At 51.7% G+C, this 24,470-nt stretch overlaps 3 protein-coding genes across 8 annotated transcripts in view; 1 reads left to right on the forward strand and 2 right to left on the reverse strand.

Moving 5' to 3' along the window:
- CFDP1 (craniofacial development protein 1) overlaps positions 1 to 8,801 on the reverse strand; it is a 66,335-nt gene extending 57,534 nt beyond the window's left edge. The window contains exons 1-4 of the mRNA XM_061468934.1: positions 8,569 to 8,801; positions 8,392 to 8,497; positions 7,591 to 7,810; positions 5,721 to 5,821 (exon numbers count right to left, since the gene is read on the reverse strand). Coding sequence (XP_061324918.1) covers positions 5,721 to 5,821; positions 7,591 to 7,810; positions 8,392 to 8,497; positions 8,569 to 8,623 — 482 coding nt within the window. The 5' untranslated portion in view covers positions 8,624 to 8,801. The remainder of the gene's footprint in view (positions 1 to 5,720; positions 5,822 to 7,590; positions 7,811 to 8,391; positions 8,498 to 8,568) is intronic.
- A 179-nt stretch (positions 8,802 to 8,980) lies between these two features.
- TMEM170A (transmembrane protein 170A) lies at positions 8,981 to 12,313 on the forward strand. The gene is made up of 3 exons (XM_061468994.1): positions 8,981 to 9,166; positions 9,255 to 9,425; positions 10,520 to 12,313. Exons 1-3 carry the CDS (start codon positions 8,983 to 8,985, stop codon positions 10,648 to 10,650), a joined length of 486 nt encoding a protein of 161 aa, XP_061324978.1. The 5' UTR covers positions 8,981 to 8,982; the 3' UTR covers positions 10,651 to 12,313.
- A 2,018-nt stretch (positions 12,314 to 14,331) lies between these two features.
- SLC12A3 (solute carrier family 12 member 3) lies at positions 14,332 to 23,213 on the reverse strand. 6 transcript variants are annotated; one of them, XM_061468952.1, is made up of 26 exons: positions 22,845 to 23,209; positions 22,483 to 22,629; positions 22,307 to 22,382; positions 22,018 to 22,113; positions 21,776 to 21,915; positions 21,489 to 21,599; positions 21,191 to 21,302; positions 20,830 to 20,960; positions 20,512 to 20,596; positions 19,484 to 19,638; positions 19,126 to 19,233; positions 18,794 to 18,917; positions 18,609 to 18,710; positions 18,341 to 18,496; positions 18,171 to 18,270; positions 17,449 to 17,560; positions 16,782 to 16,922; positions 16,546 to 16,652; positions 16,314 to 16,396; positions 16,069 to 16,131; positions 15,803 to 15,904; positions 15,496 to 15,607; positions 15,155 to 15,241; positions 14,933 to 15,068; positions 14,757 to 14,824; positions 14,332 to 14,491 (listed from the first exon to the last, which is right to left on the reverse strand). In XM_061468952.1, the coding sequence occupies exons 1-26, from the start codon at positions 23,136 to 23,138 to the stop codon at positions 14,353 to 14,355; spliced, it is 3,087 nt and encodes a 1,028-aa protein (XP_061324936.1). In that variant the 5' UTR covers positions 23,139 to 23,209; the 3' UTR covers positions 14,332 to 14,352. The 6 variants fall into 6 exon arrangements, 5 of the variants coding, with proteins under 5 accessions (XP_061324936.1, XP_061324934.1, XP_061324935.1 ...); XM_061468950.1 differs by having other exon boundaries at positions 17,449 to 17,553; positions 18,164 to 18,270; positions 21,776 to 22,113; positions 22,845 to 23,211; XM_061468951.1 differs by having other exon boundaries at positions 16,069 to 16,108; positions 16,294 to 16,396; positions 17,449 to 17,553; ... (1 more) ...; positions 21,776 to 22,113; positions 22,845 to 23,210.
- Positions 23,214 to 24,470: the final 1,257 nt, after the last annotated feature.

The raw sequence follows: 24,470 nt of genomic DNA on the forward strand, positions 1-24,470 counted from the left end.
CACCTTCCTTAACCTAGAACACAAGCTGCTGCTCTGCTCAGCACACGTGGCCTGCACAACTTGTTTCCTCACAGGATAGTGGACACACAAATAGAAGCAGTCATACTGCAGAAGACCAGAGGCTATCGCAGGTCACAAATCCAGCCTCCTACAAGAGTCAACAGCAGGGAGCCCTTATGCAGAGATGGAGCTCATGTCTCATGTAGAACAGCCCAGACAAATTTATTTGACATGAGCTTGCACAGTTCCTTCTATGAAACTATATAAACACTAACTGTATCCAGCAACAAGTCACACACTCCACATGATGCTGTTTATCATCCAGTATGTTTGGCACTGGCCCTTCCAGTTTGATTAGATGCATGCTATGTACAAGTTCAGCTTGAACCCCTGAGTATCCTGAGCCATGGCATCAGGATAGCCAGACCATCACACAGGAGCCCTGATGAGTCAGTGGCTGGCAGCAACCCCAGCATGCCTCAGTTTTCACATTCCCAAAGAGGGAATAACAACACTTCTTTAAAAAGTGCTTTGAGGTACATGGACAGAAAGTTCTTCAGGAAAGCTAAGGATTTTCTCTCTTTTTATCTGTAAAGCCTTCAGGGACTTCAAAAACATCATAGAGTTTTCTGCTCCCTTATATGTACCCCTGCACTAAATGCCTCATTAAAACTCACCTAAAAGCTATCTAAAAAACCCAAACAATATCTGTGGAATTGGGTCATCATCTGTCCCCTGGAGCAGGAGGGAAAAAAAAAAACCCAGCACCCTTAGTCAGGTGATTTTCATGGCTGTGAACTTAAGCCAAGAGCTTTCCCAGAGAGTTTACTGTGCCGGGCTTCTTGGCCCACCAAACACAGGCATTCCAGCACTAAGTTTCAAAGCAACAGTAAGCTTTAATCAGGCAAACACTGAAGAATACTTTCAGGAGCAGCCCGAATTAATCAGGAAACAGGCACTTAAGCAGATAAAGATTATGGAGCTCAACCTGAAAAGATGAAAAGATGAGCTTCAGTCAAACTGCAAAATCTCACCCATCTGCTCAGCCTTCAAATATGAAAGTAACATTTATCCATTATGCAAAGTCCCACAGAAAACTCTCAGTTCCCTGCCTGTAGGTGCTTCAGGGTCAGGGCTCTGTGCTCTGCCAGTTTCTGACACTGCTGTAAGAATGATGCCTTCAGCATGCTTGGAAATTCTTGCTCTAGATGTGGCAAGAAGCCCAGAATTGTTCATACCACAAGAACAACTGACAGACACATGGGTGCTGAAAGAAACAGGTTCCGAGTGTGCAAACACAGTGAAAAAGCTCAAGAATAAAACTCCAGGGTTAACGCAAAATCTGATCTGCAAGCCCTCCAGGGTCAGGAGCAATTGCCTCTGAGAAGTCAGCTATTTACCACCTATCTACAGCAGTGAGGACTGAGCAGAAAGGGACCACAGTGCAGAGGCCTGAGGTCGTTGCCCAACTTGCAGCAAGTCTTTCTGGATCCCAGACTGGCGCTCCTGGAGAAGACAGCCTTGTCGGAAAGCAAAGAGAACTGTGACAGAACGCCCTGTCAGATCTCAGGAAAAGAGAAGGGTTCTTCCCAGTGATGGAGAGTGGAGCCCTGCTATGGCTTTGCTTTGGCTTGGCTGCTGTGTTCAGGCACAGCGAAGTGGCCAAGGGTCACTGAAGCACCACAAGCCAGTTTTGCCAGCACAGTACAACACTCTCAATACAGCCTGGCAACTCTGCAGTACCAGGACAACATTCCCAGCAGCAGAATAGCCCAAGTATGTAAAGCTCTGGATTTAAACCACATGAACAAAGAACATATGTAAGAAATAGGAAGCTTCTAGCTTTGAACCCTTTATTTGGAATTTGCAATGTAAGAACAGAGCAGGGTGTCACACACAGGCTTCCCATTCCTGAATTAGCACCCAAGCCAGCCACCATTCCTCCTCTAAATTTTGTTTTGCTTCCCACAAGTCAAATGAAGGTGCACAGAAGATGTTTCAAAATAAAACGACGGCGTACAACTGCCCCATTTCACTCTTCCCTGTCAAGCTGTTACACTGCCTGCAATAACCACCAGGGGGCTGGGCCAGCTGCATGTACAGGAGCCATGTTCTGCTGCAGTCCTGGATGGACACAAAGTTGACTTTCTTTGAAGGAGCACAAGAGAACCATTTTGCTACACTAAGCAAAACAGCAGTTTAAAGAAAGCCAAGGGCCAAAGTAGTCTGGAGTGCCAAAGAGAAAACAAGCCTCATCATACAGCAATTATATTTTGCAATAGATAAACCCTAGCATCAGGGATGCAATTCCCTATTAACACAACCATGCATCCTGCATTGTGAGGCAAGTTCATAAACCAGAGGCTTCAAAGGAGCTTCAATCTCCTCTGACAGGGAGAAATTACTTGAACTTACATTTAGATGCTGAACTACCTTTGCAAATTGCTCCAACTGCCCACAATTACAGCCATTTGGGTGACAGTCACCTGATGCCTCCAATCTATTTAACACCAGGGAGGAATGACAAGCAGACAGAAAAGTCACAAGTGGAAAACTTAAAAATCAGTTGAAAGATTGTTTCTAGTTCCAGGATTCAAAAGCTTTGGATTTACAACCTAATACTAAATCACATATTCTATAAAATTAAAAGCCACTAAGTTTGATGCTTTATTTGGTGGTTGGTAAGTTGCAATACTCAGAAGCTAAAGATCAGCATTAGCAACTGATACGAGCACATACTAATCAAAACAGACATTAAATGCAACAATTACCTACAGGAGAGCTGACAGCTTAAAGAGTAAGGTCTTTCACTGTTCTAGTGTAGCCCTGCAGTTGAAGATCTCTTTCAAGGGACTTCTGCTACTCCAATCATGCAAGAGATTATACCATCTTCTTACAGGAGTAAATATATTGTTCTGCAACAGGAGATCAGGCCTAAATATCTTCTGTTAAGAGCTTTAGTGAGCAGACTATCAAAATTTGTGCCCTGAATCTATCAGTGCTTAAATACTGATCTAAGTTCTTCTCAAGCTTTCAAAAGAGCAACACTCAAAAGTAGCCTCAAACCATTTAGAAAGGAAAGCAACAGAGGAAGCTCTCTCATTTCACTTCTTTTGGTCCAGAAACACAAGACAACTGCACATATATGACTACCATGTGCTGGCCTTTATAAATTACAATGTGCCAGCTGCTTCCCCAGGCAAGGAAATAAGCCTTTTGGTATTCAGAGCATTTGCAGACTTTAGGGTAGTGCAAAGACAACCTCTCACTATTCTAAAGTAAAAGCAGCCCTCTGGCCCTGACCTACTGCCATTACTGGACAGTAGCAGTTGTTGCAAGCAGTGGTAACCCCTTCTACCCATAGCTAACACTGTAATGCATCTAGAGATGTGAGATGTAGCAAACACCACAAAAGCTTCAGCTCTGAATATTACAAAAACCATGGGGGCAAAAAACATTCAAGCACACTGTAACTCTGGCACCAGCAGAAAATGGTCCCCATAGCTTGCTGCAGTGTCTGTGGCTGGCTCTGTAACCTGTTGATAAAACAGCTGCTGTAAACAAAACCCACATCAGTCTTCGTGGTTTTTGCAGGGTTACAGTCTCCTGTCATCTTTTTTTTTTTCCTACTTTTGTCTATTTGATCAAAAATTAGTCAACACATGTATCGATTCCTTTGCAGAGCGCAAGGGAAACAGCACTGAGCAGTACAAAGGACACTAGAAAAGCAACTGGTGCAGAAAAATACACCTTTAGCTAATGTAGCTACAGCTATAACAAAAAACCTACAGATAAGATACTGATGTCAAAAGCACAAACTCGGCAGCTTAGGAGTCCTGGCTATGTTCTATTCGCAAGGCAAGCCGCTTCTTGAAGGACAGAGGAAGTTAAGTTTCTCTAACCACTCCAACGAATATTACTGATAAAAGCAAGAGCAGCACTGCAAAGTGAACCTTTAGCCACCACACAAAATCTAGAATGCCAGAATTAGACCAACCCAAGTAATTCTAGGCTTAAATCATAATCACTTGTGGCTTCTTTTCCTAGAGACAGGTGAACAAGAAGGTTCAAGGCAGACATTTTTGCTAGCTCCCTGCTTTAAAGGGTCCTATACTTCTCAAAAAATTGCACAACAAAAGAATTCCTTTCCACAAGTGGAAGACTCCTGTTCTAAAGGAAGACCACATGGTAGCTTCCCTGCAAATCAACCCCTTCCTTTAAGTGATACAGCTATGCTCATGTTAGGACATAACACCTACAACACACAGATGGACATGTTCAGGCTTTAAACAAGACTGCATGCTGATTTCCTGCAACCCTAAAGCACCAGTTCTGCTGTATTCCATCTGATGATACATCAGAACACAACAAGGCTTTTGTATGTTGGCCCTGTGATCCTACAGCTTTGGCTGTTCTCACCCAGCAGAACATTGTGTTTGAACCAGGAAAAAGAACAGCAAAACTGGAGGCAAGCAAGCTGGCAGCTGAGGAACGGAGAGTGCATTAGGAGAAAAATTCTGCTACAGAATTTTATCTGTCCACAGGAAAGTCTGTGCCTTTCCTTTGAGGAAAGGGTTTGGTGGATCCTCTGTCTCAGAAAAGCAGCAGTGGCACAGTTCTTTGTCATTTCATCAGTGAATTAAGGGTATTCCCACAGCCTGGATTGTACAGGGAAATAGGGAAGTCGTTACTATGGCTCTCTTCAGATTTTTCAAACAGTTCAGGCAGCAGTACCGACATTAACAGCAACAGCAGCGGAAGCCCCTGCTCTCTTGCTTCCCCCTCCAGATTAAAATCTGTGAGTTATTGCTGGGAACTGCTGCCCTCTGCTGTCACACACAGAGACGAAATTCTCATGTGACAAAACCAGGCTTACAGTTACCTACTGGAAAAATAAAACACAACAAAACACTGTGGTAATAACCACAAGGTCATAATGCATTCAGATTTTTAGAGTGGGTTCACCCAGGGCTCTCTCTTCTGGTCATACACATTTATAAAATGCCTGCCCGTTTCTGCAGTGCATCCACAGAGGCATGTTGCACACTAAACTCAACCTAAAGATGATTTTCCTGCACCCATCATTTTTGTTGCAGCCATTTCAGAGGTAAAAGCCCTCAGCTATTACTGCATTGAGCAAAACGCCTCTTACTGTCTAAAGATCTGTGCAGAGGATTGTGACTATCACCAGGGAAAGTGTCAGCAAATATCCTGCCCCCAACACAGGACTTGGACTGACTGAAGGAATAAAACATTACTGTCATCCATGTGGGCTCTACAATTTTTCTCCTTGTCTCAACCCTCCCAGTGGGCAGAGCCACTGGGAAGCTTTGCCAACCATTTTAAACGCAGTCCAAATGGGAAAGTCAAAGTGAATTTTCAGGAGTATTATGAAATCGAGCAAAGACTGAGGTCTGCAAATCCTGAACTGGTCTGGGTTGGAAGGGACCTTAAAGTTTCAACCCCCTGCCATGGGCAGGGACACCTTCCACTAGACCAGGTTGCTCCATGCTCTGTTCAACCTGGCCTTGAACACTGCCACGGATGGGGCAGCTACAGCTTCTCTGGGCAGCCTGTGCCAGGATACTCTGCAGCCCTCAGGTAGGGATATCTTAAAGGGAAAAGGAAAGGATACACCATACTTCACAGCACATTTCCAGCCTGCCCACAGAAAAGCAGTACCCTGTGCTGAGTCTCCAGTGTCACATCTGCCAACTTACCTGACCTCCTCACCAGCAAAATCAAACATTTTGGTGATTGTCACTTTTCCTGAATCTTTTGGTTTCTCCTGAAGCTTCTTCCCACTCCTCTCTCCTTCAGCCTACAAAATACAGAAAGGAGAAAGCAAAATAATGAATTTGTGAAGCCAAGCTGAATTATCACTCCAAGGGGCCAAGGACTCAACACAGACCTCAGGTCCCACTGCAATTTAGGCTGGCTAGTCAAAGCAAGTCACCCACAGAAAGCAAAAGGAAACAAACACCCCTGCCACCAAAAGGAAGTTCCCCACTTTGGTTCCAGACTCTCACTGGAGCTTAAGGATCAAAACAGACCCAAAATGAGATGTGAAATTATAATTAAATGTAGGAATAAGCAAGAATACACTGCTGTGGTTCAGAAAGCAAGCAAAAGCCTTAAGACTTGGTTCTCCCAAACTAACTGCATGGTTTGCACCCCAATACGTTTATTTTTACTCAATAATATAGCAGAACACAAGGCTGATCTTCACAGACAACCCTGAAGTTAATAAGCTACTTGTCAACAATGTCTATTTGAGAGGAAAATATCTTTATTAAGCAATCTGGCAATAATGCTTCTTAATTTACTCAGTCATAACTACAGCTTTTAACAGCATATATAAACAGCCTCACACCCTACAAATATTCAAAACAACCCCCAAAATTCGTGCTCTAAATCAGCCACGTACCACTGAGATCTTCAAGCAGACAACTGAAGTCCAAATTAAGAATAAAAAGAACACAGGAACTGCATCTTTCCAAAAATTTTTCTGGGCCATGGAGGAACTTTCACAGGCCACTCACATTTTAGGTTTCTGCCTGTAGCTTTGCTCAGGGAATTTTTACTCTCTCCTCCTCTCAAATTCTACCTGCAGTCATCTTATCTCTTTAGCCAGTAACAAGTGAGGTGGAGAAAATCAGAAGGGTTCAGAAGCAAGGACTGAATGGCTACACTTGTTCTGCAACCCTCCAACAGTTAGAGAAATAAGCTTCACACAGTGAGGACTGTACTTGCAAAGTGCCACTGATTCAGGAGTCCAGACTTTTCTTAGAAAAATACTCTTTTTGCCTGATCACTCAAAAAGGGAGAAAAACACGACAGTCTGAAAAGAGGGTGAGTTTTGGTACCTTCTTCCATTCTACCACCTTCAGTGTGAATGGCTTTACAAGGCAAATAAATGCATATGGTTTTATCAAGAACCAAATTCTTTTAAATACCCAATTACACACAGAATTCTTCCTACAGAAAACCTCTGCAGACAGGGAGCAAGAGCACTTTAATGGGGCATGTAAAGGAAACTAGAGAAAGCTCGATTCATTCTTGTTACCAGTGCCCATTCCAACATGCAGCATCTTCTACCTTCCCTCACTGTATGAGGATGAATGGCAAAGCACAGAGATGTCAGCAGGAGTCTCTTCAGTTTCCCCACACACACACACATACAGAGCCCCCCTTTCTTGCTTTATTTGGAGTATGAGGAAAGGCGCAAGCCTCAGGGGAGAGCTGTGCCACCAGCACAGCTCAGCCCAAAGCTCACTATGCCACTCCTACATCACACGAGAATCCAGGACTGAAAAGGGATGCCGGCAGGGCTCTGTTGGCACTCCGAGACGCAGACAAGCAGCTCCAGAAGCAGCACTGCCAGATCATACGCCTCCCCAGCCAGAAGGAAACCAGCAGCTTACAGTTTGCTCACGATGAGGCTCTAGGTTTACTAAGCAGATGGGGCAATGATAAGCCCAGCCTCCTCCAGCTTCAACTGACACCTGGCACCAGGTAGAGCCAACACTGACTGCTCTAAAGCTTTGGCCCTCCTCATCCTCCCTGGGTGAAAGCCCAGGGCTCCGTTACCTGCTCAGCCCGAGTGGAAGTCTCTGGTTTGGGTTTCTGTCCCACATCACTGAGGAAACTGGCCCAAAGAGCATCCTCTTTCTTTTTTATTTCTTCTTCTTTTCTTCTTTCCACCTGCTCTACATTATCCACTTCCTCCTCCTCCTCTTCTTCATTCCTCTGAGTCTTTTCTTCCTCTATCTCATCTGGCTCTAGCAAGAGACCTCCTTTCTTCCTCTTCCTAAGAGCAGATACCAAAAAAAGACATAAACACATCATATACTGAGGTGCCGCAACACTACTGTGGAGCAGAACGCTGAAGCAACACGGCATTGCATATTTACACAACGACAGTCTACCAGGGCAATTCCCCTCATCTTGGGGGTGAGGCTGCTTAATTCAAAGATGATGCTGTTCAGAAACCACCACAGGACTGAAGCAGACTGTCTCCCAACACGCATATGTGTACCTGTAAGGGTATAATGGGGTCAGGGATACTACAGAAACCACAACAGGAGATCCTGAGGTGGACAGGATGCAGCCTCAAGCTAGATACATGGGAGGTTTCTCCCACCAAAAGTACTTTGCACTTAAAAAGTCTTACTGGAAGGAAACTAACGGGCTCCTGCAGGGGGGTTTCAGGACGATCTCATTCAAGCCTGAGGATCTCAGGTGCTGAACCGCAACGAAGAAGGGCGTTTCTCATCCCCCAGCCCCTCACCACAGAGGCCGGCGGAACGAGCACCCGCGAAGGCGGCTCCCGGCACGGCCAAGGCGGACTCTCCCGCCCGGGATACCACGCCCGTGCGGAACCGGCTGTACCTGCTGGCGGGGCGGCGGGGAATCCTCCTGCCGCGGGGCGGCCGTGGGCTGTCCGCCGGTTCCTCCCGCACCAGCTCGCTCACGTCATCCTCGCTGTACTCCGCACCTGTAAGCACAGCGGGTAAGCACCGGGACCGGGACAACCGGGAACAACGGTACCGGGACCGCCCCGCTCACCTGAAGGCACGTAGTCCTCGTCCTCGGCCGAGGAGTAATCCTCCGACCCCGACATGGTTCCGACCCCAACCCAGCCGCCTCACAGCCGCCGCGGCCGCCTCACGCGCGCAACTCCGCTGCCCAGAGCGTCGCCGTCGCTCGCGCGTGCCCCCTAGCGGGCCGACCGACGCCTAGACCTCCAAGGCGGCGCCGGAGCTGAGGGAGCAGCGACGAGAGAGCTAGCGGCAGGCTAGAGCGCCTCTGCAGCCGCGACCGACGGCACCCGAGGGAGGGCGCCCAGAGTTCTTTGCGACATACGGCCGTTCCCATAGCAACGCGAAGGCGGGGATGGCCCCTGGCGGCCCGGAAGCGCCGCGGACGAGAGGTGGTTGGCCAAGGGCCCTGTCTGTCACCGCGCGACGTTTCCCATTGGCTATGATGATCGGAAGGGGTGGGGCGGAAAGTGCGGCTGTGAATGGCGTCTGCGGGCCCGGCCCGGGGATGGAGGGCGGCGAAGCGGGCGGCGGGGGACTTCTGCAGCAGATCCTCAGCCTTCGCCTGGTGCCCCGCGTCGGCAATGGCACCACCACCTACTCCAGCCCTCTCTCTACCTTCCCAGGTACCGTCCCGCGGCGGGGCCTTCTCAGGGCGGGGCTTTCCCGTGGTCCGCTGGCCCCGCGCAGGCCTCACGGCGCTTCTCTCCACAGAGATGTGGTACGGCGTCTTCCTGTGGGCGCTCGTGTCTTCCCTCTCCTTTCACGTTCCGGCAGCTTTGCTAGCGCTCTTCACGCTCCGGCACCACAAGTACGGCAGGTTTATGTCCGTGAGCCTCCTGCTGATGGGCATCGTGGGACCCATTACCGCTGGCATTCTCACAAGTACGGTACATGATCGATAACCGCGACAGGGTGCCTCTGAGGTGATAAGAGGTTGCCTTTGGGAGCGCGTCCAACTGCGGCATTCCCCGGGGTAGAGAGGAGATGGGTGTTTTAGCTGTATGCCCCCCTTGGTCTATGTTAGGTGCTGGAGCATTGCGTCCAGCCCTTAAGTCCTCAGGACAGGAAAGAGATGGACCTGTTGGAGAGGGTCCAGAGAGAGACACAAAAATGATCAGGGGATGGAGCACCTCTCCTGTGGGGAAAGGCTGAGAGAGTTGGGGTTGTGCAGACAGGAGAAGGCTCTGGGGAGACCTGAGTGTGACCTTACAGTTCATAAAAGAGGCCTATAAGAAAGATGGAGAGAGACTTTTTAGTAGAGCCTGTTGTGACAGAATGAGGGGTGATGGTTTTAAACTGAAAGAGGGAGATTCAGGCTGGACACGAGAAAAAAATTTTTTGTAGTAATGGTGGTGAAACACTGGCCCAGGTTGCCCAAGGGGTGGTTGGTGCAACATCCCTGGAGATTTTCAAGGCCAGGCTGGGTGTGGTTCTGGAAAACCTCTAGAAGGTGTTCCTCCTCCCTGCAGGGGTTTTGGACTAGGTGACCAGTGAAGGTCCCCTTTCAACCCAAACTATTCTATGATTCTATGTTTGAAAGAGTTGGACCATACTTCAGGGCTTCCAAACACACCTGCCAGATGCAGAGCCAGGTGGGCTTTCAGGTTTCTGAGCACTCAGAGAAAACCCATGCACAGGTTTGGTGTCTGTGCCAAGAACTGGGTATTCTATGCAGCCGTGGGCTGTGATTAGAGGATCTTGTGACAAAAGTATGTCCAGACCCACCCCAACCTCCACACCTTCTGCAGGACTCAGGAGATCTTCACCACCAATTTACCTGTTCCTACCAGCGCAGGTTGGTTACCAGCTGAGGTTTATCGTGGCGAACCCAGTCCAGCACTTCTGCTAGCCCTCTCCCACAGAGCCCCTGTGTTCTCTGCCCCAGTCTCCCATCGTCCTAGATTCCTCCCTTCATCTCTGTGGTATGGCAGCTTATGTCTACATGTTCATGTTCTGTTTTTTTTTACTCTCTGCAGGTGCTGCCATTGCTGGAGTTTACAGAGCTGCAGGGAAAAAAATGATTCCCTTTGAAGCCCTCATTTTGGGAGTGGGCCAGACATTCTGCGTGGTGGTGGTTTCATTTCTACGCATTTTAGCCACTCTCTAGCTCTTCTTCAGGTACTAGAGCTCTCAGATTAAAGGAAGAGCAAAGGATCAGCTGCCTGTGCCACCTCTGAAACAAATCAGAGGGAACACAACGGGAGGTGTGCCTGGGTGTGTGCTTTCTCTGCTGGATAAAGGTAACCCAAGGGCCTGCTCCTGCTTCCAGCATGGCTGGAAATTAAGCTTAAAAAAATGGTGATTTTTGTTATTTTTTATAACATTAAGTGCCAAGTGAAACTTTATTTCCCTGGAGGATAGGAAGCTAAATGGCTTCTGGAGCAGAAGGCCCATCTACCTTTTACCAGTGATGAATTCTAGCCACAGGATGTAGCTAGGAGGTGACAGTAGCTGTTGTGGGCTAGAACCAGTGCTACAGAGTGAAGTAATGCTCACTTAATGCTTTGACTTCTTGCTGCTTTGTTTGCAGTGAATTCTTCTAATGTGAATTTTTAAATGAGAAAATGAATTTGTTTTCTTCCTGGCTGGAATACTAGCTCTTGCTCATAGCGAATTTGGAAGCAGCAAAAGGAAAAATCATTTTAGACAGATGAAATCACAGATTTGTTGCTGAGAACTGTGACTGTGAATACTGCAGTGGGGGGAATAACTGGTGTAAAAAGGATTGCTATCTTTGTGTATTTTACTACAGTGAAGCCCTCCAGGCACTGTGTACCTTCTGCCTGAGAAGCAGAGCACAGCTGATGGGGCACTACACCCCACTGCCCACACTAGGAATCCCAGGGCGCATGTGTGAGCACTCACTGTTGCTTCTTGGGCTCTGAAGGAGACTCGTGGTTTTAAACGTCTCCATTCTCCTTTTACTTGCTGATCATGTTTACAGTGGTGTGGTGGAATTGGGTGTGTTTGCTGACACGGAAACATAGCTGGCCAGCTTATACAAAACTCAGCACACTGCTTCTTAGGTGACTGCACTGGTTGGTAGCGGGTTGTTGGGATCTGGGGCTTCCTGGGTGCAGAGGCAGCCAGCTCACAGCATGGTGCCGAGTAGGATTCCTGCAAGGCTCCTGGGGGGAGCCGCGGTAATTCCAATGTCCCAGTCCAACCCGTGCCAGCAGGCAGCGTGGTCTCTCAGAATGAATTGATTTAGTTTGATTTAATTGACTTTTAACTAACTCTTAGAGCTGGCCTTTTGCCAGCAGACATACCACATGGCTGGGGCGCTGCAGTAGGTGGCTGGATATTTCCTTGGAGCTTGGGTTTTGGGGTACCTTGGAGAAGGTGAGGTTGAGTGCCAAAGATGAGGGGTTGATGTAGCCAGTCCCATGGCTCTGCTGTGGTCCTTTGGTTATTGCCATTGGCATGGCATGGGCTGCCAAGGGAAGGTGCGATCTGTATCCAGCCTTGCAGAACACATCAGTGTTTTTGCTGAACTCCTTTGGTTTCCAAACCTGCTTGCCTGTTGTACCTGCAACTTATCATAAGACCAGTTATCCTTCATGAGCCATGTGTCCTATCTGCTGAAACAACCCTAAGCAGGGCACTCTGTGTATCATGAAGAAGAATTTCTCTCTATGTACTAATTAATTTCTCAGGAGCAGTCTATTGGCAGCCAATGGCGAGATGTGTTTTTCAGGAGCTACTTACTGAGATTACCCTAAATTTTATCCCATGTTAATTCAGGAAATAAAGCTGTGCATTTTAGGGAAGACTTTAATGTGAATCCTTCTCCTTAGGTGGGTGAGATCCAGGTGGTATAATGAATTCTAAGCCCTGGATCTCCAGAGAGCCCTATGTGCTGGGCTGCATGTGGAGAGCCTGTCTTCTTACTGTGTCATCCACCCGGGGAAGGTGGGGCCTCTCCTTCCCTCTTTGCTTCTGCCCCCAATGAAAAAACAGGACTAGTGATCTCTCTAGATGTCTTTTTCCCCTCCCCATTTCAAATGGCTGCACACACAGCGCATGTCCAGAGTGCCTGGTTTCATTCACATGAGTTATTCTGTGTTTTCCTGGGTGGATTAGACTGGGCAGGGCTGGCCTTACCTTTCAGGTGAAGCTAGAAATTAGTGTCGTGGGCACCTGCTGTGTTCCCCTTTCCCTCACCCCAAAGACTAAGCTGATGGCAACTGTGAAAGCACTTTATCAGTGTGCCATGTGCGATGGCACAAGGCTGGTTCCTCTGGCATAATGGGGCTGAATCACACAGGGTGCAAATCTGGGCTGTTAAGAACAAAAATTCTTTAATAAAATCCCTTGGTGCTGGGTGAACTGAAACCTTCCTGGTTTCTACCCACTGTGATCTCCAAAGTCTGTTTTGGGGAAGAGGAAGGGGTCTGCTTTACTTGAAGAGTTGACAGCTTGGCCACTGTTTGGAAGTTGAGTGGTTGGAGCCAGTAGTGTCTCTCTGTGTCCAGGCGCTGTGAAATTTGCAGGGAATTCTTGCTTAGGAGGTGAACAATCAGCTCCTGACTTGTCTTGACAGGGATTAGCACTGGGGGTGTGTTCTTTGGTGCACAGAGTATCCAGTGCTCCCCTGGCTGCCTTCCCCAGTTCCCTGTCCAGTAAAATCAGATCCAAGCAGCAAGAAGTAGTCTTGAATCGGTTAGTGCTGCCAGCTTCCTCCCCTCTCACTGCATTAGCTTGGTCTTCCCTTTACGTTCCTTTATGCTGAGTGGGGTGAGCAGAGGAATCCCTTCAGTTTTCAGCAGGTGGCAGTAGACTTTGCTCAATCAAACTTGTCCAAAACTTCAGAGTTGTAAACCATCGGTGCTGAGGTGTTCCGGGCAGTGCTGTGAGCCCCTGGCCAGCGTCGCTCGAGGGAACACCGTGCAGAGAAGCTGCCTGCCCTGGAGAAACATCGCTGCTGAGGCTCGTGGCCCTGCTTGCTGTGTGCAGACATGCCCTGTGCTTCTCTGATTCAGCTCACACCCCATTTCCTGTCTCACTAATGACTGCGGCTGTCGCAAACAAATCTTTGTATGATAGGAAACTATATTTTTCTACTGACCCTTCTAATCCTGGTGATGATTATCAGTAAATTCTATAACCATCAAGGTGAACAAAGTCGTGTGTTTCTCCTGCAGTATGACAAGGGGGCCTGGCTTGTGGTGTTGGAAACGAGCCTTGCTAGTGCCTCACTCTGGGCCATCTGCACCCAGAGTGTCCTGGTTCTGGTGGTTAATTTTGTCTCCCTTAAGAGACTGACTCACTCCTGCAGCTAGGCACTGCAGCCTGACATGGCATCTTGCTGCTGCTCTGCTCTCAGGATGTGCTCAGCCTGTTTTGGAAGCAGGAGCTCCCTTCCCTGAGCAGACATGCAGGGTCCCTGCACCCCCTGGACTTGGTGCTGACCCACTCCTGCCCACGCAGGGCAGTTCACACCCTTGGATGGTGGCTTTGCTGGGCTGTGGGTCAATCCCTGTGCACCCCTAAGGCTCTCCAAGGGCAGTGGAAGTCTCACTGTCCCCTTCATGCTCTCAAAATGGGACCCTACACCTCATCTGCATGGCTCTGGCTAAACCCAGGGCTAGAGCAGTGCCTGCACTATTATATATCTATATGCAGCCTACAAAGACTGAGTTTGGCAAAACAAAGCTTTGGAAGAGGATGGCAGCTGTGTGCAACAATTAGTTCCCAAAAGCTGGTAACCAGACGCCTTCACTGCTCCCCTAACCCCAGGCGTGTGTGCTCCGAGATCAGAACTGGCCTGACAAATTCACATCCTGAGTCAGCAGGGATCCAGGAGGCTTTATTGGCAGTAAAAGGTCAGCACATTCTCTTGATTGCCTCGGATGAGGATGACAGGGGGTCTCAGGTCCTGTGAGAGGGTCTCGAGCCAGGCCATGTAGAGGGAGCTGGGGCAGCCCTTCCTGCCGACAGGTGGCGTGCTGCGGCACAGCAAGGGGCCGGTGAGACACAGCCCCCCAAGCCAGGCTCCATCTTTAGCCCCCTCTCCATCCTCCACTAATTTGCAGGTTATTTCCCTAAAAAAGGACACCACCACATCCTCCCCCCCAGTAGGACCAGGGCCAGACCTCTTGGTGCCTTCCCCCTCTCCCCACTGTCCCAGTACAGGTTGCGGTATCAGTCCATGGGGAGTGAACATCTAGGGGGACCCTTTCCATGGGGCAGGAAGCTGTTGATGGTACCTACATGGCTATGAGTGCTGCATCCCGCGAGTAATCCAGCAAAATCTCATTCAGCCTCACTTGTCGAAGAGACTGCAGAGCAATTAGGGTTGGGAAACATAAAAATTGGTTCCAAAAAGCCTAAATTTTGTCTGAGAAGCAGGAGACCCTTTGTGGAAGCTCCCCCACCAGTGCTGCTACCTTCACTCTGTTCTTATCAACCTCCTCGTCAGAAATCTTCCAGGGACAGCCCTGCCTCATTTCGTTCACTATGGCCTCATCCTTGAAGCCATCGTTTAGCCTGAAGGGAGCTATGAGGTCGTCAAACCTCTTGATGCTGCAAGACAAGCAGATGGTGCCAGGGGTCTGGGTGGGTTTGGTGGTGCTGGAGAGATGGGGGAAGGAGGGGAAGGGGGCAGTTACTGCTCTGGCCGGGGTTTCTGGTTGATGTCAGGGAGGATGTGGACATCATGGAAGCCGAGGCGGAACTTGCTCAGCAGAGAGACAATCCTACCGGAGGGAAAAGGGCATGTTTTCCAGGAATCAGTGGGCACAGCAGCCCCGGGACCTGCCCTGCTGCCATCCTTGGTGTGCCCTTCGTTTTTTCCTACTTCACTGATTTTCAGAGAATCAAGGCAGAGCAGCCAGGTCACAGCCTGCAGCTCCTGTTACCACAAAGGCCAAGGAGTTTTCGGGGTAAAGCAGCTCCTGCCACCCACCCATGGGGCAGCAGTGGTAGCTACGAGGGGCTGTGGGGCACTTACACCTTCCTTTCCTCGTCCATCCTGTTGATCTGCCCACCAACAAACACACGGATTTTGCACTTTCCCCACCGCTTCTTACGCCCCATGAGGTAGGGGATGAGCAGCGTGAGACCTGGCCCCAAAACACCCAATGGCAGAGGTGGTGGCAGCAGCCCTGTGGGCTCACCAGCACTATTGACACCAGATGCCTGGAATGCCCTGGCACAGTCAGAAAGGACTGAGCCCTCCTGGGCAGTGGGGGTGCTGGGATCACATTAGGCAGACAGAGAGATGTCAAAGAGCCGCAGCAGCCAAAGGTGAAGGTTACCTCCATCATCGAAGAGCCAGTAAATGTCAATGGTCTTCTTGCCCTGCTTGCTCTGGAAGATGGTGCTCGCCTGCTGCTCATAGGCCAAGGTGGTGGGATCCACTGCCAGGGCAAGAGGGTCCTGGTGTCAGCAAGGAGCACTGCCAGCCACAGATTAAAGGCTCATATCTGCTCCCAACCCACAGCCCTGACTATAAACCTAGCTTCCCAAAATTAATTGTTGGAGGAGCCAGGAATGCTCTGAGTGATGCCGAGCCAGGACCAACCTGTGCTCGGGGCTGCTCTGCCTCTGGTGCAGTTCCTCTCCTCTGCCTTGAGCATGGGGTTAACTGAGGAGGGAGGAGATCACCATGGGCAAGCAGCAACATCCCATGTCCCCAGCCCCTTCAGTCCCAGCCAGGAGTGATGTCCCCCCAGGTCCATGACCTTCATATGGGGACATGGTGCCTGCTGGCATGTCCTACAGCTCCAGCATATCTCTGAGCATCCACAGCTGCCCAAAAGCACTTACTGTGTGCCTGCAGAACTCGGGAAACATTCAGCCCTTCCTTCATCCTCATCAAGCACACACCATACTTGAAATCAAAGGCATCGCTGGAAGGGAGGAGGAGAAGGAGGTTAACAGTGGCCATCTCATGTTGGGTGGCACTGCCAGCATGTGGCCACAGCATCCCTGCACCCAACCGCAGGGCCACCACCAGGTCCTGGCGTCCCCAGGGACGGAGGAGCTGGTGTGGCCGTACTGCAGGATGCCCACGTAGTCTTCCAGGCTCTGTGGGGATGCCGTCCGCCAGTTCCTCTTGTAGCCCAGCACCAGGATGTTGGGTCTCATCTTCCCAAGTCCAGCAGCCTATGGATAGATGTCCTCATGAGAGCCCTCTGCAGGGATAGACGGACACAGGTAGTGTCAGTCTGCAGGGGAGGATGCAAAGGGGGTGCTTGGAGGTCAGGGAGGAGGGTCAGAGCCCCCAGGCTCTACCTGAATGAGCATTTGGACACCACTTCTCAGATTCTCAGCCACCACATCCGTATAGAAAGCCTTGATCTTTCTCTTCATAAGCCACTTGGTGTGGCCATCTGCTATCAGCCGGGAATCTGGCATCTTCTGCTTCTGTGGTGCCTGTAGGGAGCAAGGGCAGGGGCTCAGGCACAGGCAGCCCTTCCTGCTGGTGGTCTTGCCTCCAATGACCTCCAGCTCCTCTCATCCCAAATCACTGGCAAGACCTGGATGTAACCACTGCACACAACGGAGGTTACAATCACAGCAAGAGAACCAGCAAATTTTGGGGGTCAGCAGCCAACACATACAGTGCCAGCTGTCCCATGGCTGCAGATGAATTGGCATTTGCTGCACCTCAATTGCTCTTGAGGCTTCAGGACCACCCTGAGCCAACTGCCTCGTTCTGCTGTGTCTTTGCCTTGTCAATTAATTGGTGAAGGGAAAGCATTAGCCCTCAGAGACCTTCCAGTGCTTCATCAATATTGCTTAACAAGCTGCAAAGAGGCTTCCAGATGAAACATCTCATCCTCAAGTGGCACACAATGAGCACTGTTCAATCCCAGCAGGACACATCTGGATTTCCCAGCCCACTGCCCATGGGTGGCCAGAGCTCCCAGGACAGGGAACCAACCAGCGGGTGACTCACAATGAGCACGTTGCCACAGAGCATCAGGCTGAGGTTCTTGGTGAAGGTTCCCACAAAGTCCACCAGGGCTGGGCGGAAACTGGGAGGGCCAGTGAGCACCAGGCACTGCGGTCTGTGGGCAGGGAGGAAACGGGATGAAGGCTGGTACTATGCAGGTACAGAGCTTCTCTGGAACGAGGCATGTGTCTTCTCCCATGCCTGGCCAGCAGCAACTGCAGGGAGTATCTTTAGGATGAGACAAAATCCAGCTGTGGTTCTCTTTGAGGTCTCTTCATATCAGATGAGAGCAATGTGTCTGCTGGGAACAGGGAAGGCAAGGTTTCCCCTGCTTTTCACCTCTGCCCATTTGGCAGAGATGTGAGACTTTGGAGACAGGCATGTTTTGCTGGGGCTCCCAGTTACTAGGGATGGTGGTGAAGATTTTCAGGTTAGATCTAAGGAAGAACTTCGCTGTGAGGGGGCTGAGGCCCTGGCACAGGTAGCCCAGAGAAGCTGTGGCTGTGCCATCCCTGGCAGTGTTCAAGGCCAGGTTGAATGGGGCTTGGAGCAACTTGGTCTAGTGGAAGGTGTCCCTGCCAGTGGCAGGGGATTGGAACTGGATGATCTTAAGGTCTTTTCCAACCAAAACCATTCTATATTCTATGACGTGGCCATGAGCATGAAGCCATTCTGGGTTTGCCAGCAGTCTGGCTCTGCATCCCCCTGTCTCTGAGACCCCTTGCCTGTAGTTCTTGATGTGCTCATCCACTTCACTCAGCCCCACTGAGTAGTTGAGGGCCATGTTGTATGAGCTGGCTTGCATGGAGGAGCCCCAGTTGACATCTACGTGGAGAAAATGGATTAGTCATAGGGCCAGACACCTGCTGGGGTTTCACTGGCACCAGATTACTACCTGGCTTTTTGTAGAGGACGTATCCCAGGAGGAAGATGACAATGCCAAAGGCAATGAGGGCTGCCCACCAGGTCAGCAGGAACATGATCACCACTGAGATGGCAGCCCCGAAGAGCGCAGCCCACTTGCTGTAATACTGAAAGGAGGGTCGCCAGCCTGCAGCACACACAGAGTGGTGCTGCTGTGACGGGAGCCGCACGGGGCGCTGTGTGCAGCAGCACGGCACAGCATGGCACAGTGTGGCACTGCATGGCATGGCACAGCCCACCTGGGGAGTTGGTGATGGAAGCGTGGAAGCAGCTGAAGTTGATGAGAGCGTAGGAGCAGAGGAAGAAGTTGGAGATGATGGGGGCGATGGCGTTGAGCTCGGCTGCGGGGAGGATGAGGGCAAGATGCTCATGGCAGGGACTGAGGCACCCGGCAGGTGTTGGACACCAGGTGGGCAGCACCTACCGATGAGGATGAAGCCCACAGCAATGACGTAGGTGAGCATGTAGCCGCGGATGGGCTCACTGTTCCTCCCATAACCCTTCCCGAAGAAGCCTATGAGAGGGTAGAGCTGGTCCCTGCAGAGACACTGCAAGAAAGATGCACTGGGGATGGCAGCACCATGGTGGCTCTTGCACCCCCTAGAGCAAGGGCTGAACTGGCCTCATGCCTTACACCAATGGCAGCATCCTCCTCACCCTGGGGCTGCTCATGGCCGCAGAGCACTGAGACGTACCCAAGCGCATCAACCCTACTGCCAGCCCCAGGAGCTGGAGGACACAGAGGCACTCCCTCACCTGAAAGACTTTGGGGGCTGAGACAAGGCAGGCCAGTGCTGAGGAGAGGGTAGCGCCGAAGATCCCTGCTGTGATGAGGGGGCCAAACCCGGACACCATGCTCATGCTCTGCCCAAAAACCAGGCGGTCAGGAAACCTGGCACTCTCAGCACATCAGCTCTGCCCTGGCCCTAAAGGATTTCCAGGCCCCATCCTGCCACCCTCAGTGCTTTTCCATCAACATTATCCCATCAGTGAAGTCCACCCACATCTAAAACCCTAGGAAGACATGCTCCCCAGTATATCCCCATTACATGGGTGAAGCCCATCCCTTGGGGCACAGACCCAGCCAGGAGCATAGAGTGGGGCGGGCAAGCACCTGGTAGTAGTTGCTGAGCCCGTATCGGCAGCTCTGCCGCTGGGTGCAGCCAGTGAAGTTCCACCCGAAAGTGCAGGCCAGCCCCTCGCAGCCCAGTGAGCCCAGCACCACGCTGTCGTTGAGGCTGCCCGAAGCATCCCGGACCACACAGGCACCTGCAGGGACACAGTGCTGCTCAGTGTCTGCTCACCTGGAGGTGTCACATGTCCCCTTGCCTGTGGCATCAGCCAAGTCCCTGCCCTGGGGGTGCCGTGAGCAATGCAGCGTGACCAGCAGGTCGAAGGAGGTGATCCTGCCCCTCTGCTCTGCTCTTGTGAGACCTCACTTGGAGTATTGTGTGCAGTTCTGGTGTCCTCAGCATAAGAAGGACATGGAGTGTCTGGAGCAAGTCCAAAGGAGGCTACAAGGGTGATCATGGCCCATGGGGTCATGGGCAGGGTGGGCAGGAGCACAGCTCATACTGTCAGAAGCTAAGAAAGTTGGGGCTGTTCAGCCTGGAGAAGAGAAGGCTGTGTGGAGAGCTCATAGCAGCCTTCCAGTATCTGAAGGGGGCCTATAGCGATGCTGGGGAGGGACTCTTCATTAGGGACTTTAGCGACAGGACAAGGGGTGATGGGCTTAAACTTAAACAGGGGAAGTTCAGGTTAGATCTCAGGAAGTTCTTCCCTGTGAGGGTGGTGAGGCGCTGGCACAGGCTGCCCAGAGAAGCTGTGGCTGCCCCATCCCTGGCAGTGTTCAAGGCCAGCCTGGACAGAGCTTGGAGCAACCTGGTCTACTGGAAGGTGTCCCTCCCCATGGCAGGGGGGTGGAACTGGGTGAACGTTGAGGTCCCTTCCAACCGAAACCAGTCTGGGAGGGCTTTGTTGCCCTCCCAGGACTGCATGGAGACAGGAATGAGGTCTGGTGCCTGGGGGGTATCAGTGCTGGCATCCATGCTTTGCTCCTGGATCCCACCACCTGCATCCTCCCAGACTTCCCATTTCAGAAAAATGGATCCTACCCAGCTCACCCGAGGACGTGCTGCTTACCAATCGTAGCAGAAAGCACCAGGTAAGACAAGGTGGTCCAGAATATGGCCATCAAGGTGCCCTTAGGGATGGCCACAGCAGGATCCTGCCCAAGGAAGTCACAGAGATGTAAGACAGCTTTCCAGCAGCACTACTAAAATGCTGCCACATGAGGAATTTCAATTCACTGTGACACAAAGCCATGAAGCATCTCCTGGCTGAAATCTTCCACAAAGCTTCCAGAAGAAATAAACTAGGGTCTAAGATGGATGAGAGCTAAAGCCCAGGGAAAAACAGAGCTTCATCCCTGAGAAATGCTAGCTCAGTGAACAAACCCACCTTCAGGTCACCTGAAATGTTGGCCCCAGCCAGGATACCAGTTGCCGATGGGAAGAAAATGGAAAACAAGCTGAAAAAGGAGCCCTCAGGTCCCCGCCAGTTGGGCACAAAGTTCTGGGCAAAGATGTCGGCTGGGGAAGAAGCAGAGGAGAAGCATTTGGGGGCTCTGGACTGCCCACTCCTGGCTAAAGCATCTCAGTGTTGGATGGAGGCACACCGCTGATGGCAGTTAAGCCACAGGAGGAAGACACCAAGCTCTTGATGACATCTCTCAGCGAGGAGCACCTTCCCATAGCAGACTCCTACCCCAGCAGCAGCAAGGAGCTGGGCTCCAGCCATGCACTTGGCCCTCTTGACCCACCTCGGTAGCTGAAGAAACCCTTCGACTGCTTCTCGGCAGTGGCAGGGATCACAGTGCCCACCAGGTAATTTATGAAGGAAACCAAGATGACCAGGAAGAACAATATCTGTGCCTGCCAGAGCAGAAAGAGCCAGCTGAGGGCTGGGGTTTGGGCACTGAGAGGGAGAAGGTGTTTAGAGAAACCCCAGACTCTTTTACAGAGCTATGGGCATCCCCTGCTCCTCGGGTGTCTGGTGGGCAGTGGGGATGGCCCTTCTCAACCCAGGGGAATAATGTGAGTGGCAGAAGTGAGGGTTACCTTGGCCTCCCACTCCATGCCAGCCAGAGAGATGCCCAGCAGCACTGTCACGGTGACCACGCCGATGATGCGGATGTCATTTGTGGGGTCCACAATGAGAGAATTGTGCTCCTGGGGAGGAGGAACCATCCACAGCATGGAAATAACCCTCGCCCTTACTGAACTACCAGCACTGCTGTGACTTTAGCAGCCACCGATTGATTGTCAGTGGTCCAATATTAATTAGTAATGAATGCTGCTTGTGTGCAGAGGTGGGGCCCAGGGGACATGGGCAGCCACTGTCTTACCTGCAGCAGGTCCCGGACGGTTTCAGCGAAGCCCACGGTGTGCATGGCCACAGCCACCGCGTTGGCGAAGGCGAAGATGAGCCCGATGGAGCCACCCAGCTCCGGCCCGAGGCTCCGCGAGATGAGGAAGTAGGTGCCCCCTGAAGCAGTGGAAGCACCCTGTGGTGTTTGCTCCCTCCCCAACATGTTTTTGGGCCCCCCCTGCCCCTCATGGCCCATTCCAGGACACACACACATGGTACCTGACTTCACTTTGCCGTTGGTGGATATGGCGGAGATGGACAAGCCGGTGATAGTGGTCACTGTCACAGACATCAGGATGATTAGCCACGTCAGGGCTGCAGGGAGAGGGTAGAGCTGTGATCCTGTGTTCATTTCCATCCATCCCCTAGCCCCATAGATCCCTCACAGAAGGACCCCCATCCACTGCCTCCCACCATGCTTGATGCTGCTGGTGTTGTCCCCCCCAGTGCTTTAGGTGACAGGGAGCTTGGTGCCACTATTCTGCCCATGCTGTGCCGCAGCACCCACCAATTCCTGCCTGGGCAGTGATCCAGGGCAGGCGCAGGTAGAGGATGACTCCCCATATGTTCAGCATGCAGCGGATCTGGGGGGACAGAGAGGGGACACTGACCATCAGCCCGTGGGTGCTGGGGCTGAACTGGCTCTCCTTGAGGGGCTGCTCCTGTGGGACCAGTTGCACTCACCATCACACCCTTCACCCAGCCAAAGCGGACGGGCTCTGGTACCGGGTCTGTGCCTGGCTCCACCGATGCCTCCTCTGGGCCGGCCTCTGTCAGCCCATTGCTCTGCTGTGGGTCAGACACAGGTGTGCAGAGGTGGCCTGGGTCTGGCTGCAGGGAAAAGGCAGGGCAGGTGAGGGGAGAAAGGCAGCCAGTTTCCCCGGGGTGCAGAGCTGTGGAGACAGCTGGGTTATCCCTCTGCCTTCTCCTAGCGCCTTCCCAGGGATGTGCACATCATTGCGAAGAAGCACGAGATGAAGCACCACAACCACGAAGATGGCACAGGGACCCACGTCATGGCCAGGGAATGCTGAATCCCACCTTACCTTGAGGATGGAGTGCAGGTCCGCCAGGGAGGGCCTGCCCTTCCTGGTGTCTCCCACCCCCTTGCTGTTGGCATAGTGCTCATAGGCGGGCACGACATCCATTGTGTTGTAGCCGAAGGTCCTGGTGCAGAGAGTGCTGCCCGAGAGCTGGGTGGGCTGGGCGCTGTCGCAGCTGGAGCTCTCGGTGGGCACGTACTGACCACGACCACCTTCCTCCGTGCCCAGGAGGGTGCTGATGGTGAAGCGGCCACTGCAGCGGGCCGGGGGCAGCTCTGCAATGGGCAGCTCGGCCATTGCCCCTGCCCAAGGCACTGCCAGGAGAGGGATGGGGCGGAGAGGGGCTCACTGGGGCTTTATACCCAGCAAAACCAGAGCGAGGCAACCAGCACCCACCCACTGCAGCTGCTAATGGGGGAATTGGCTCGAACCACCCCAAGCTGGTCAGGGGAAAAAAAACTAGCTGGAAGGGATATCAACCCTGCTGTAATTGGTATCCCTGCCTCCCGGCACCCGATGGGGCAGCGATAACAGATTTGAGATTAAATCCAAGGACAGAGCAGGAGAGAAATGTGGCGCGGAGTTTGCCTCCGGCCCTGACCCAAGAACATTCAGTTCCCACTGGGATTTATTATGGAAAATGGGCGTAAATCCCATGCACCCTCACCCTTCCCAGGGATACTGCCCCAGACCCCACACATCCCGTAAATCATCTCAGCTGGCCTTGGAGCTGCTGCCTGTGGCACTGGGCTGTGCCAGACATGGGGAGGAAAGCAACCCCTTTATCTCACAAGTGGAACCAGAGGGAAGAGGGGAGTGTGACATTGAGAGGGATGCCCCCACCGGGACTTGGGTGCCAGGCGGGCTGCACAGGCTGGAGGACATGGATCAGTGAGAGCCACCAAGTCCCTCTGTGATTCCCCAGAGCTGGGACCTGGCAGTTGTCAGCCCACAGCCTCTTTTCCTGAGCCCAGGGAGGAGGAACCACTGAGCACCCAGGGTTCAAAACTGCCCCAAACCCCATCCCTGACTTAACAAATCCCTTAAACCCTTCCCCACATCACAGAAAACACGAGCTGAGGCCATGTGAACACAGTGTCCACCCTGCGGCCACCAAGAGGTGAGGCTGGGGAAAGGATGGGATGGGAGTCATACCTCTGCAGCCCACCGTCACATGTGCCTTAAAAGCAGTTACAGATAACATCAGCAGAGACAGCAAATAAGTCAGGCAATAAAATGTGAGGTCAGCCGATTTGAATTTCAGCCTAATGCAGCTTTGCAAGTGAATGGAAAATTCAGCCTGCCCACCCTGCTGCCCCTGGCTGTCTTCTGCACTCATGCACAAACACTAATCTGCTTCCTGAGGACTTGCTTCAGCCCCCCTGGATTGTTTGTGTGTGAGCAGGCACCGTCCACAAGTGCACCAGCCCCACATGGGCCAGCATGGGCCCATTACCCAGGGAGCTGAAGACAGGCAGCCCTGCCTGCAGCATGGCTCAGCCCTCGCAGCACCCCAGCAGCCCAGTGCAATCTAGCACTGCCCTTAGGAACCCCAGCTGTGGAACAGTGAGAAGGGTGAAATGGGGACAAGGAAGAAGCCTCGCTACATCTCCTGCAGGGTGAGGTGGA

The sequence above is a fragment of the Pezoporus flaviventris genome, unplaced genomic scaffold (assembly GCF_033815535.1).
Source record: "Pezoporus flaviventris isolate CSIRO_AGI_PZ_B2104156 unplaced genomic scaffold, CSIRO_AGI_Pfla_v1 ptg000054l, whole genome shotgun sequence".
Classification (NCBI taxonomy): domain Eukaryota; kingdom Metazoa; phylum Chordata; class Aves; order Psittaciformes; family Psittacidae; genus Pezoporus; species Pezoporus flaviventris.